This window comes from Leptodactylus fuscus, chromosome 5 (assembly GCF_031893055.1).
Source record: "Leptodactylus fuscus isolate aLepFus1 chromosome 5, aLepFus1.hap2, whole genome shotgun sequence".
Lineage (NCBI taxonomy): Eukaryota > Metazoa > Chordata > Amphibia > Anura > Leptodactylidae > Leptodactylus > Leptodactylus fuscus.
The window spans coordinates 80,583,476-80,596,036 of NC_134269.1; the positions used below are offsets into that span (position 1 = coordinate 80,583,476).

Below are 12,561 nucleotides of genomic sequence, written 5' to 3' on the forward strand. Positions count from 1 at the left end.
CAAACCCCATACATTTTTTATTTTTCCATTCATAGAGCCAGATTAGGGCTTACTGTTTTGCATGACAAATTGTTCTACATAATGGTACCAATTAATATTCTGTACAATGTACTGGGAAGCTGGAAAAAAAATGGGTGGAATTGGAGAAAAAGCGCATTTGTGCGACTTTCTTACAGGCTTCTTTTTTACAACATTCACTCTTCAGCCAAACTGACATGTCACTTGTATTCTATGTTTTGTTAAGATTCCGGGGATACCGAATCTATATACCGTATATACTTGAGTATAAGCCGACCCGAATATAAGCCGACCCCCCTAATTTTACCACAAAAAACTGGGAAAACTTATTGACTCGAGTATAAGCCGAGGGGGGGAAATGCAGCAGCTACTGGAAAATTTCAAAAATTAAAATGGTCGGAGTTTTTGGGTGCAGTAGATGCTGGGTGCTGGGGAAGGGGAGGGGGTGTTTTGGTTGTCTGTCTGCCCCTTCTCTGAGCTTGAGGACTGAGGGTTTTTTTCCCCCCACGTGGAATTCAACCTGGCTGAATATAGGGTATCTGCAGTGCTCCTATTAACCCCTTCCCGACAGAACAGGAGCACTGCAGATACCCTATATTCAGTAGACCGGGCACTGTCAGACACAGAGATACCTGATGTGTTTGCGTTTCACAGTAATTTTCTACTTTTCTATGTATTCTAGGGAAAGGAGGGATTTAGAACTTTTTTATTTTTTTTTTAATCTTCTTTTTTTTCCCCACTATGTTATGGGAGATTCTATACATTGATATTGCGGCTGGTCATAGACCCCCCCCCCTCCTAAAAAAAAAGAATTTTTTTTTTGCTGACTCGAGTATAAGCCGAGGGGGCTTTTTCAGCACAAAAACTGTGCTGAAAAATTCGGCGTATACTCAAGTATATACGGTAGCTTTAATTACATTTTAATTCCATAACAAAAATCCCAAACTTTACAAAATATTTTTTTTTCTTAAAGTCGCCATATTCTGACACCTGTAACTATTTTATATTTCTGTGTATGGGAATGTGTAGGGTGTCTTTTTTTTTTTTTGCAGGACCAGGTGTACTTTTTAGCTATACCATTTTGGGGAATTTCTATTGCTAATGTCTGTTTTTATTCAAACAGTGAAAAAAACTGCACTTTTTATTTTTTCCCGCTACAGTAGTCACCATACTGGAAAAATATTTTAATAGGTTTGTAGACCGGGGGTTTTCGGTCACAGGGATACCTAATCTGTATGTGTTTCACAGTATTTAAGTACCTTTTATATGTCTTCTAAGGAAAGGGGGGTAATTTGAATTTTTATTTATTTATTTTTTAAATTTCTTTTAATGCATTTATTAGACCCCCTTAGGGGGTCTTGAACCCCTGGGGTCTGATCACTAATGCAATGCATTACAAAGCTAATGCATTGCAATGTAAAATATCTGCATTTGTAAGGAAGGCTGCATTTGCCACAGAATTTGCAATTTCAGAAACAATCAGACAGAAATTTACTGATTCTCATTCGCTTCACTGGTAGTTATTAGACAGGATCCACCTGAAGATTCAGGCATCAAAAATTTAAAATGAATTTGAGGCTGTCATCTCAGTTTCCTCTTCATTTTCTGCTCCCCACAGTGGAATAATTATACAGAGTTTTGGTTTTCTGCAACTGGTTAGGGCCAGATGAGGGGGAGAGTGTCAAGCATTGAGCAGGACGCTTATATTTTAGGGAGACAAAATCAGGGCGCAATCTTCTGCTGATTTGGGGGCAGAATAGACTACTTTTTTCTATTAGCTGAAAAAAGATTAGTATCTGCTTCTTGAAATGAATATGGAGCAGATTTCAAACGAAATTTGCATCTGATTTTGAAGTGGAATCTGCCTGAAATTCAGCCATGTGAACAATGATTCTGAAAATCTCCAAAATTTGTCTCCTATTCATTTCAGTGTGAGTCTCAGGCAGAATTTGCTTGAAGAATGAACAGCAAACCTTTTTTTTCTGTTAGCTAAAAATAAATCAGCTAGTAGAAAAAAATCGGCTTCTGGCTCCCATTCATATGAATGAGGCCCGGTTCACATCTGCATTCGGTATTCCTTTCGGGGAGTCTGCTTGGGGACCCCCTGAACAGAATACCAAATGCATTAAAAAGCTGTTAGCAAAGTCAGGGCTCGTTCACATCTGCGCTCAGTCTCCGTTCTGCAGGTTTCCGTTTCCTGCACAAAACTGAGCAGGAGACGGAAACCTGCAGGACTCTTTAAAACCCATTCAATTGAATAGGCTTGAAAGATGTCCGGCCGTGAGCGCCAGTGAGCGTTTTATGCTCTCCGCCGTGAAACCGTTTTTTTAAAATCGGACACAGAGTCGGACATGCAGTACTCTGTGTCCGGTTTAAAAAAAACGGTTTTGCGGCGGAGAGCATAAAACGCTCACCGTCACACACAGCCGGACCCGGTCTGACAGCTTTCCGTCTTCTGCATGCAGAAGACAGAAAGCTCAGAATGGACTCCAGGCGCTAGTGTGAACCTAGCGTAAGCACACGGACCCCATAGACTATAATGAGGTCCATGTGTTTTCTGTGCGGTGTCCGCATGAATCATGTGGAGAGAAAAGTACTTCTTATAGCACTTTTCTCTCCGCATAATTCATGCGGACACGCACGGACTCCATTATAGTCTATGGGATCCTTGTGCCTTCTTTGCTAACGGCTTTTAATGCGTTCAGTATTCCGTTATGGGGGTCTCCAAGCGGACTCCCCGAACGGAATACTGAACGCAGATGTGAACCAGGCCTGAGAGGCAGATTTCCGGCAGAACCTGAAGATGATCTGCCTCAAAATTAGCTCCGAATTCCTCCACGTGATAGTGGGGCCCCTAACCTCCTTGGGCCCCTGTGTAAGCTGCATAGGTTACACCAATGGTAAGTCCATCCCTCCTTAAAGTGCCCAAAGTATGCCTTTTATGGACTTTTTAGGAACTTGGGGAGGGTTGACAACCCTGGTTACTACTGAATCACCTCATCTTTATAGGTTCTGGTAATAAAGCGGCATTGAAGACAGGCAGTCTGTATGAATTTATTTTCTGGGTACAGCACAAAAGAAGCGTTCACTCCATATCACCTGTTCATGAGACTTGGGGCAGTCATGTACCTGCAGCTGTGTACACTGGGGCTACAGCTCTGGGCACAGAGGGGCCCGGGGAAGCCTGCTCACGTGACCTGGCCCTGCTCCATCAAGTCCATGGCTCGGCCGCGGACTGTACACGACATACAAGAACAGGAGACGCATTCAATACGCATGCCGTGAGAGCTGGCTTGAAAGCAGTGATATCCCTTTAAAAGCCGCAAAAAGAGCAACCAGCAGCACATTACTCCACTGACAAGGTTAAATGTGTTTGGTTGGGGGTGGGGTGCGATCCACTGGCGCTAATGAAGCCGGATGATGTTCTGACAGTGCATTTATCAACAATTTCTGACAGCATCGATCTGCCTCTGCCACAAGCACATCTCCACCGCCCCCAAAGGGCCGCGGCTTGTGCAGCTGCTGTTCTTGCGGCCGACCCCTTCTAAGAAGGGCGCATACACGTCTCCAATTAGCACCGTCCTCAGACGGCTTGTGAGGAGAAGACAATCCCGCCAGGGCCCAGACGCTGCGTGTCAGAAAGGCAAGCAAACCCAAGCTGCGCCCTCGTAGTTAAACGTCCCTTGAGCATCCACTCCACTGTATCCCTCCGCCCCCTCTCTCGCTTTCTCGTTCTGCTGCCGGATCTTAGTTTTCATTACAGGGGCTACATTTGGTCTGCGGAAGAGTTAAGTAGCGCCGGATATGTTACTCTGCTTCGGCGGAGGGATACTCATCTTGGAGCTAACGTGGTACTGAGGCTCGACGAGCGAAAAAAATGTCTGCCTGAGGTAGACCCACAAGTTCCTATCGGGTGAAAACAAAACCTCTCCGTGCGGCGAAAGCCCCTCAAAGCCACAGAAACCGGGAGTGTGGACGACGCTTCGAGCTGGTGACGGAAGTAGGCTACTGCCAAGACGCCGGCAGGAGGGTGGACGGGGACTCCCATAAACTTCAAGCCAATTGTTGGATGTTTAAACGGAAAAAAAGGTAATAGCGGAGTGTGGGGGCAACGCCGGGGGCGAGGGCACGTGGGGCACAGCTAGGCATGGCCACTATGGGGTGCTGGACGACAATTGTGTTAGGGTAGTCGGCTTGTATCCAGGAGCCTGATGCCCCCACACTGAACTGTAGTATCGGGGGCTCTTAGCTGTGTATTATGGGACAGGTTCCCCCTTCTGCCTCCCATACATCTTGGACAGGGGCTGTCAGAGCCCAGCACTGCTCCCAGCTTTTTGTGTCCCCCTTGCCCATAGCTCCTCCAAGTCTTCACTCCCGGAGTAAGTTGCAGCCCAAGTTGCAGCTCTATTGTTGGAGGCTGCTAGTGAGTCAGAGCTGCCTGGAGCTGGAGCTTATTGTCTGGGCTTTTTCTGATATTTCAAGCTCTCACTTGTCAGTGTTTAGGCCACTGCTCTGGTTAGTGAAACTTCTTATGAGACAGTCTTACTTTCTGTATATGTCTTCTTTCCCTGTGCCCTCCCTTCCTCTGCCTTGGTTTCAGATGGACTGAGGTGGGCAGCGGTGTAAGGGGGTGTTGTGATGCAGATGGTAAATGTCTCTCTCTCTGTCTCCAGGAGCTGATCTGAGTGGTTGGAGATGAATCCTCAGCAGCGGATGGCCGCAATAGGCACAGACAAGGAGCTGAGTGACCTCCTGGATTTCAGTGCGGTATGGTATCATTCTGGGTCTTCTCATGTTAAAGTTGGGGGGGTGCTAAGTCTACCGGACCCATCACTTTGATGTCATGTCTAGACTTCTAAGATGTAATCACTTAAAAGACTACGGGGGTCAATTGGCTTATAACTTGGAGACTAGTCATTGACCCCAAAACCACCAATCCAATTACAGCTACTTAAAGCCCTATTAAGGCTCCTTTTTTCACCAAAAATCCTAAACTCTGAGATTATTTATAAGTAGGTGGACAGAAAGCTTTACCCACACTTGTTGCCCTTCATAAACTAAGCAGCCTAAGCTGTCTAATGTATTGAATATACTAGTAATGTTAGCTTTGACTGCTTTTAAGCACTTTTGGTTGAACGTATTTACTTATTTCACCATAATGTATGGAATCCATTATATGGTTGTATTGGTGTTAGTAGGATTGTGCTATATATTTATTCACATACGTAACCCTTGTGAATGGACAGGCAGTCACTTGTGTAATGTGTAGTGTGCAGCTTCTCATGTCTTAGATCAATGAACTTATAGCAAAATCCTGTTCTGTTTTGCAGATGTTTTCTCCACCTGTTAATAGTGGGAAAACCAGACCAACTACACTAGGAAGTAGTCAATTCAGTGGATCAGGTAAAAATCAGATCTGCTAGTGTTGAGTAGATCAATCATTGCTAGTTATGAATTGTTTTGTTGAGTGGTTTGTAATACTTTGTAAATTTACACTTCACATTGTACCTTTTTTTTTTTTTTTAAGTCATATCTACATTGTGTGTGGAATAGATATACGTGCTTCTGCCATCTTCCAGAATTTACTAGTACATATTTTTGCTTTGCACATTGATTTTCGAACTATAATATCTCTGTATATATCAAGACGTTATGTCTGATCTGTTCAGAGTGTCTTGAGTGTTTTTGTTTAGAGAGATCTTCTCTCTACCCAGTAATCTCCATGTGGATGTATCATTCTCCATGCAGCATCATGGTTTTGGGTACGGATATTCCTTCTGCACCTTTTTGCAAGAGTTGGATGTATTTTGTGTTCTACTACTTAGTTGAACACAATGAAGAAACAAAGACTTGATTACTAAATCTGTTGGAATGAACATGGATACCCTGGAAATTGGTTCCACATGTTCTGCTGCATGTTGCTAGAACAACCAGATGTAGCTCGCAAGACAAATTGTGTTATGACAATGTGAGATGTTGTCTGAATGAAATTTCACTAGAATCATTAAGCTCCAGCATTCGACTATTAGCAGGTTTCTGCCAGCGCTGTACGATTTTCATATATGTACAGAATTAAGTTTATTCCTTACTTATCAGTTGTGTAGTATTTATAGTTGGGTGCACTATTACAGTTATGTCATAAAATAAGTCATCTACTATAAAAACTAAATCGTTTGCATCTCAATGAACAAAGGTAATTGCCTATATATTCATAAAATACAGACTAAAGTCTGAAATGTCTCTTTGTATATATACTACATCACATTTCAGTTTGTACTAGCGTTTACGTCTGTTTATGTTGTCTTGAGTGTATCTGTTTTGTGACGTTACATTTTTTTTCTTCATGGATTGATACCATGTTACTTGGTAAAGCAGGATCCACAGCTGCATAGGGTATTGCCTGGATTGTATACAGCTAAGCAGATGTGCAATTGTGTACCCATATTCTTAACACTTTGAACGTGGATTTTAAATCTATGGGCCCCAGTTGTAGATTTGGACCATTGCTTATACTGAAGTGTTTTGATTTGTTAATAATAGTCTGGATGTCTGTGCTGCAATTTAGTTCATTTACTATATACCTGGACTAAATCATTTGATGTGTCTACATGTTAGTATAGTTTGAAGATCTTTAAGAAAAGTAAGGGATTTATGAAAGTGCCTCTAAAGCTTTTTTCTTTCTGCTTGTAGGACTCCTTAGCATAAGTGTTAGACACTTTCTGCAGTTAAAAGTGGACGTTGTCCTTGGATGTGAAAATGCATCTAGCACTTCACACTGTTATCACATCCGTCAGGTCCATGGATCTTCTGTTTAGAAGCGATAAAATGATACCTATGTTTGTAATGTATAAACTTGTAAGAAATGGAGCCCCCTATGCAATTCATAGACATGGATGTTATCAAGCAATTCTGCTTGATATTTTCCTGCAATTGCCTTCTTAGCCAGTCTTGCATTTGAGTCAGATGCTTGACTAATTCACTCTCTAAATACTTTTTCAGTTGCAAATCTAAATTTTTATACATTTGTGTAAACCAAAACAGCTCAGAATTGGAATGCTAGCTGAACTTAAGATAGCGTTACTTTTCTGGTACCTAAATGTTTATGAACATCTCAAAATGTGATGTAAAACATGCACAAACTTTAAGTTGAACATAACATGTTTTGACATGTACCCGAACTGGACCGCTATGGCAGTGTGTGATTTTCTTCTCTACTTTAAACAATGATAGTATTGTACAAATTCCCTTACTGGAATGATGTCCATGTACTCTTTCTTTTGAAGATGTGTACCTATTTAGAATGAGAACATTTTTTTTTTTCCTCCCTACTCCACCAAGGAACTACGTGTTTTTTTACACTTTTGTAATATGGATACAAAGTGTTAAAATTAGCAACCCGATTGTAGATGGCTTCTATGACTTCTTAAGCATTTAGTTAATTTGGCCTATTCATTGTTATGTTGTCTTCGTTTTTGATTTTTTGCTATATTGTATTATTTTTTTTTTTTTTTTTTTTTTTAATTTCACTTCTATATATTGTGCTATAGCATAATGCTGCTACTTTGTTTTACTGCTTTTCAGAAATGTTAAACAATTTGTAACTGGTACATTCTCTTGATTTATATTTTTTAGATTCAGTAATGTATTTCTTTGAAGAGTCTCGAACTTTAAATATAGAATGTGATTCACACTTAAGTTAAATTTTTTGGGTTATAAAATCAGTTTGTCCAAAACCAAAGTGGGGTTTCATGGATTAAGTTTTTTTAGTTTTGGTCATCAAAATCAGATCCTTGGCTCGGAGTCCTACATCCAGCAACCCACGTTAGCACCGTTGGACGCAGCAAAGTATATGGGGCCGTAAATTGCTCTACAGACTGTATAGTTGGGCTGTTGTAGCTTAGCTCCATTACATTACAAATGATAGCAGGGTTGTAGTAACTGCGCACGGCTATTAGAGTAAGAAGCTGTCTGTTTCTCTCCCATGTATATTATGCATTTCTGGTGGCTTCTGATATCAACTGATTGGTGTAGGACACTGATGGTGAACCTATGGCACAGGTGCCAGACGTGGCACTCAGAGCCCTCTCTGTGGGCACCTATCTGTGTAACAGATTATACTGTGCGGAGGCTACTGTGGAGCAAATTGTACTGTGTTGGTGCCACTTTGCAGCAGATAATATTGTGTAGGGATCGCTGTGGAGCATATTGTGCTGTGTGGGGTCCATTGTGGAGGTAGATTGTACTGTGTGGGGGCCAGTGTGAAGCAGATTGGATTGAGTAGGGGCCTCTTCACTAATTATATCACATAGTATCTGTATTCTGCGGATCCGTAATTGTGGCTCCACACAGTGTTAAGGTTAAATTGCCGTGATAATTTAGTGGGTTTTGGGTTGCAGTTTGGGCACTTGATCTCTAAAAGGTTCGCCATCACTGGTATAGGACCTTCACTGATCTGATATTGATAAACTTATATTAAGGAAAGCTCATCAGTACCTTAATTCTGGAGAACCCCTTTAACAATTAGTCATAGGCTTGTTTGGCAGTCAACCATCCTTTTGAACCCCCCCCCCCTCTCCTCCACAATACGTGTTTTTTTTTTTTGTTCAAAGGAGGTGGTGTATTTGAGGGAAAAAAAGGATCAGGCTATGAAACGGTAGTCAAGAGACCCTGAACATTTAAGATGCTTGAAGGTTGGTTTGGATGACTATAATCTATCTGGTCAGCTTGAGCCTCATACCTTCAGCAATGTGACTGTATGGGAGAATGTGTGTAGGTTCATAGTATGCTAGAAGCAGTCATCTGGTGTGAGCTTGCTAATTTATTTATTTTTCTCCTCTCCCATATTATTGGAGGACTATAGAGACCTAGAAGGTGTGGATGCTGTATGATGTGGTTCATACAACTGAGCGTGCATGGAGCTGTAATATGCACATTTCCAAAACTGAACACTGTTTTAGGGTATTAGAATGCTCCAGCTGAATAGGGCCTCCTGGCTTTAACTCAAGGGGGAAAAAAAACTGTATAATAACACTGCTGGTACAATATAATGATCCAAGCAAAAAAATAAAATAAATCGCTCCTCTATGAACAGTACTGCTATGACATAGAGTTCTTGGTAACCACTGAAAATTATCCATGTAGTTTGGTACTATGCTCCTTCCAAGAATCCCAGAGTTATAATTAGAATAATTAAGTACTTTTCTTTTCCTTCTATAGCCTAAGGGTAATATATATCTGTGACATGTATACAGCATATGCACTGACACAGAGGAAGTTAAGGTTATTGTTAACAAATTTCATTTTCATAACACATATATTATATATATCCTTTAGACTAATTTTTAGCCTTTAGAACAGCTATTTACCATTAGGTGATACTATCGCTTTAAAATGAATGAAATACTTTGCATTTGAAAGGTTTAGTGGAAGGCTAATTTTTGCAGCTGTCAAACATGTTTTATTTTTTTCCATTTTCTTTTTTTTTTTTTTGTGTGCAAGTAATTCAAAAAATATTTCTATACAGTTAGTAAAAAAATAATGTGTACTTGGTACAAAAGTACAAACACACACACCAGTTTTCAAGCCATTGAGGGATTCCTTTATCTGATAAGTGTGATTGCTTTAGACCTCAAATGTGTGAAACCGGCAGTCATGGCTTGTGATCTTCCTTAAAGATTAAAATGGTATCTTTCATCAGCTAAACACCTGCCTCAAGGCATTAGGAATGTGTTACAAATGCTTCTTTGTTTTCCTGCAAAGGGTTTTGAAACATTAATTTCTTATTCTGGGCAAAACATGTGGCCACTGTTTGACTCTAGTTGGAATGACCAGTTTATTTGGCCAGTTACTTGGCTATTTTATTTTGGTCCCTTTCCCAAAGTCTTTTGTACCAAGTTTTATTATGACACCTCCGGTAAATGCAAGTCTGATGTAATGGATCCACTGAATAGCTGTCATGTCACATGTCTGAAATTGAGCTACATGTTGTTTTCTAGTATATATTATAGTGCAAGGCTGCTATACATCATTTACTAGTGATTCTGGGGACAGGTTTGCTTTCTATTATGTGATACTGGGATGAGATAATTGGTATTCTCCCTGAATAGACGCTTTGTATTGCTGTATCTATAAAACAAAGCTGTGTTTGTAAACATAACTTGCAAAAAAATAAAGGGCATACTTTCTGGTGAAGATGTTAACTGAATACTAAGGGAGAGAAAAAGCAACTTTTGTGTGATAAATATAATAATGTAGCCTGAATTTCACTGAATAATTGTGTTACTAAATGGGTCTGATTTCTAGAGCTATTTGTAAAGCTGGCTTTACTGAATAAAGCAATGCATACTGTTTACCATTCTTTCCTTCAGTGTACCAGGGAAGTCTTTCTTAGCAGGACCTTGTATTTATTGGCTGTTTGGATAGTGTGCACTAAGGTATGAGAAGCATGTCCACATACCTTTTATGAGGAGGAGGAAAAATAGGGAACAGATCTTAGCTTTATGTTTTGCACAGTTATAAAGCCAAAGGCTACAACAAAAACAGTTAGGGCTAAGTTCACATATGTGTTGGAGACTGCATTGCAGCGTCCGCCTGAATTCATCGGACAAAGTCCTGCACCATAGCGAAAAATTCTCTATTTTAGCGGTCTGGCTGTCTATTGTTCTCATTCTCCAATAGGCGCAGATGTGAACTTAGCCTTAGGGTAGTATTTTGTGTTTATTTATTGGCTTAAAGGGATCCTGTCTTTTTCTAACGCTAAATCGCTCACAGGTCCTCATGGCTGCAGTGAGAAAAAAACCAAACAAACTTGTAGATGGTCTGGCAGCTTGTTCTTGTGCCCCTGGCGCTGTAGAGTTGTTCATGGAAGTGCTTCACTGCGCATGTGCACTAAAGCTGGGGTGTACTGCTACAAGTTCTTTGAACAGCGGTGTTGGAGACAAGTAAGTATGAAGTTTAGAGAAAAAAGACAACGGCGAACATTGGCTTGGTGTCCCAAATAGCACTAACCAATCTGTCCCTGTGTTGTGTTTAGTGTCCCAAATTGACAGCCCACGTTTCTCTAATTTTTTATTTCCTTTAGGAAATAAAAACCTATAACTGTTTACCTGCTGTCTTTGGTATTGAAGGTATAGTTAGAAATAAAAATCAATCCTGAACTTTAATAAACCACCTTCTGCTGAGTCATAATTCATACAACATCCAGCTGTTCACTTTATGCCTTGACTCATTTAGCACATGCCCCTTTTTATAGTTAAATTATCCAGGAGTCTCAACTCTTTACTAATCAATTTCAGCAAAATTTGTTTCTGCAAATTACAACTTCAAGTGTCTTGTATTTTTCCTATCATATGCATCTTATCAATGGTCACTGTATTTTCTTCTTGTTGAACATTTATTCATCTGAGTGTTGATTTAGATGCACACACTGAATGGTGATCTGAATGCAACAGATTTTTTTTCTTTTAGGGACCATACATTTAGGAAGATTGACAATGTACCAGATTTAGCATAGTGGCTCCTACTTTATGATAAATCTGATGCATTTTATATTTGACTTGTGTATCTAGACACATGGTCAACTTTATAACACATTAAAGTTTACTTAGTTTGCACAAAATTTTAATATCCGAACATCTTTGGCAGCGAGCTGTACGTTATGTTCTAAAGCACACCAATTTTATTACTAAACCTCACACCCTTGATACAATTGAAAGGTTTTGAGCGTTTCAGAAACTTGTGTGTAAGAAGAAAAGATTTGTGTCTAAAATGAGATGTAACAATTTGTGCCAAAATCTACCAAAACGTGGTGAAAATGAAGTTCAAATTCAGGTATACAAAGTAAATGTAGGCCAATGTTCCTATGATTCAGAAACTACTGTAGCTCAAGGTAGGAATTGTTGTTGGTAAACTGAAGGGGTAAGGCTGTATTCATCAGGTGCATAGTAAATAACACAATAGGTGAAATTTATTAACCCACCTCTGCCAGTTTTCTGGTGTAGATGCTTATAACTGCATTGCATCTTGTGTGCATGCCCACATTTTGCACCTTGCCCACCACTTTTTGCAGAAGTGGGAGGGGAACAAAGCAGGCCCCAGCCTCATCCTGAGAAATTATAACAAAATCTATCCCACTCCCTGACCAACACACGGAATGCATCATATATAGTAAGAAGCTTGAGCCTCTTAGTAAAGTCTCTGACTGTTGTGCGGCACACCCAAATTATTAGGACTGGCATAGGAAATGGCAGCCTTAATAACTTCTCCACCATGCCTATCTAGTCTAGTGTGTGTGTATATGTATGTGTATATATATATATATATATATATATATATATATATATATATATATATATATATATATATATATATATAATTTTATTGTCTTAAACTAGACATGTTTACTGTGTATTTTCTAGCCACATCTTCTTGAAACTTGTTCTAAGCATTTACTAACAGTGCTTGTGATCTTCTCTTCAACTAATTTCAGGTTGTGCCCTCTTGTTCTTGTGTTTGGTTTGCTCTATTTGCCCCATAAATTACCTA

At 40.1% G+C, this 12,561-nt stretch overlaps 1 protein-coding gene across 8 annotated transcripts in view; it reads left to right on the forward strand.

The window, feature by feature from the left end:
- The first annotated feature begins 3,604 nt into the window (after positions 1–3,604).
- The window catches only part of TCF12 (transcription factor 12), a 137,211-nt gene continuing 128,254 nt past the window's right edge, over positions 3,605–12,561 (forward strand). For 2 of the 8 annotated variants that reach the window (XM_075273511.1, XM_075273513.1), the window contains exons 1-3: positions 3,610–4,107; positions 4,692–4,785; positions 5,349–5,421. In XM_075273511.1, the coding sequence (XP_075129612.1) occupies positions 4,714–4,785; positions 5,349–5,421 (145 nt within the window). In that variant the 5' untranslated portion in view covers positions 3,610–4,107; positions 4,692–4,713. Of the gene's footprint in view, positions 4,108–4,691; positions 4,786–5,348; positions 5,422–12,561 lie in introns of all 8 variants that reach the window. The other 6 variants (XM_075273515.1, XM_075273518.1, XM_075273512.1 and 3 more) reach the window with 5 other exon arrangements.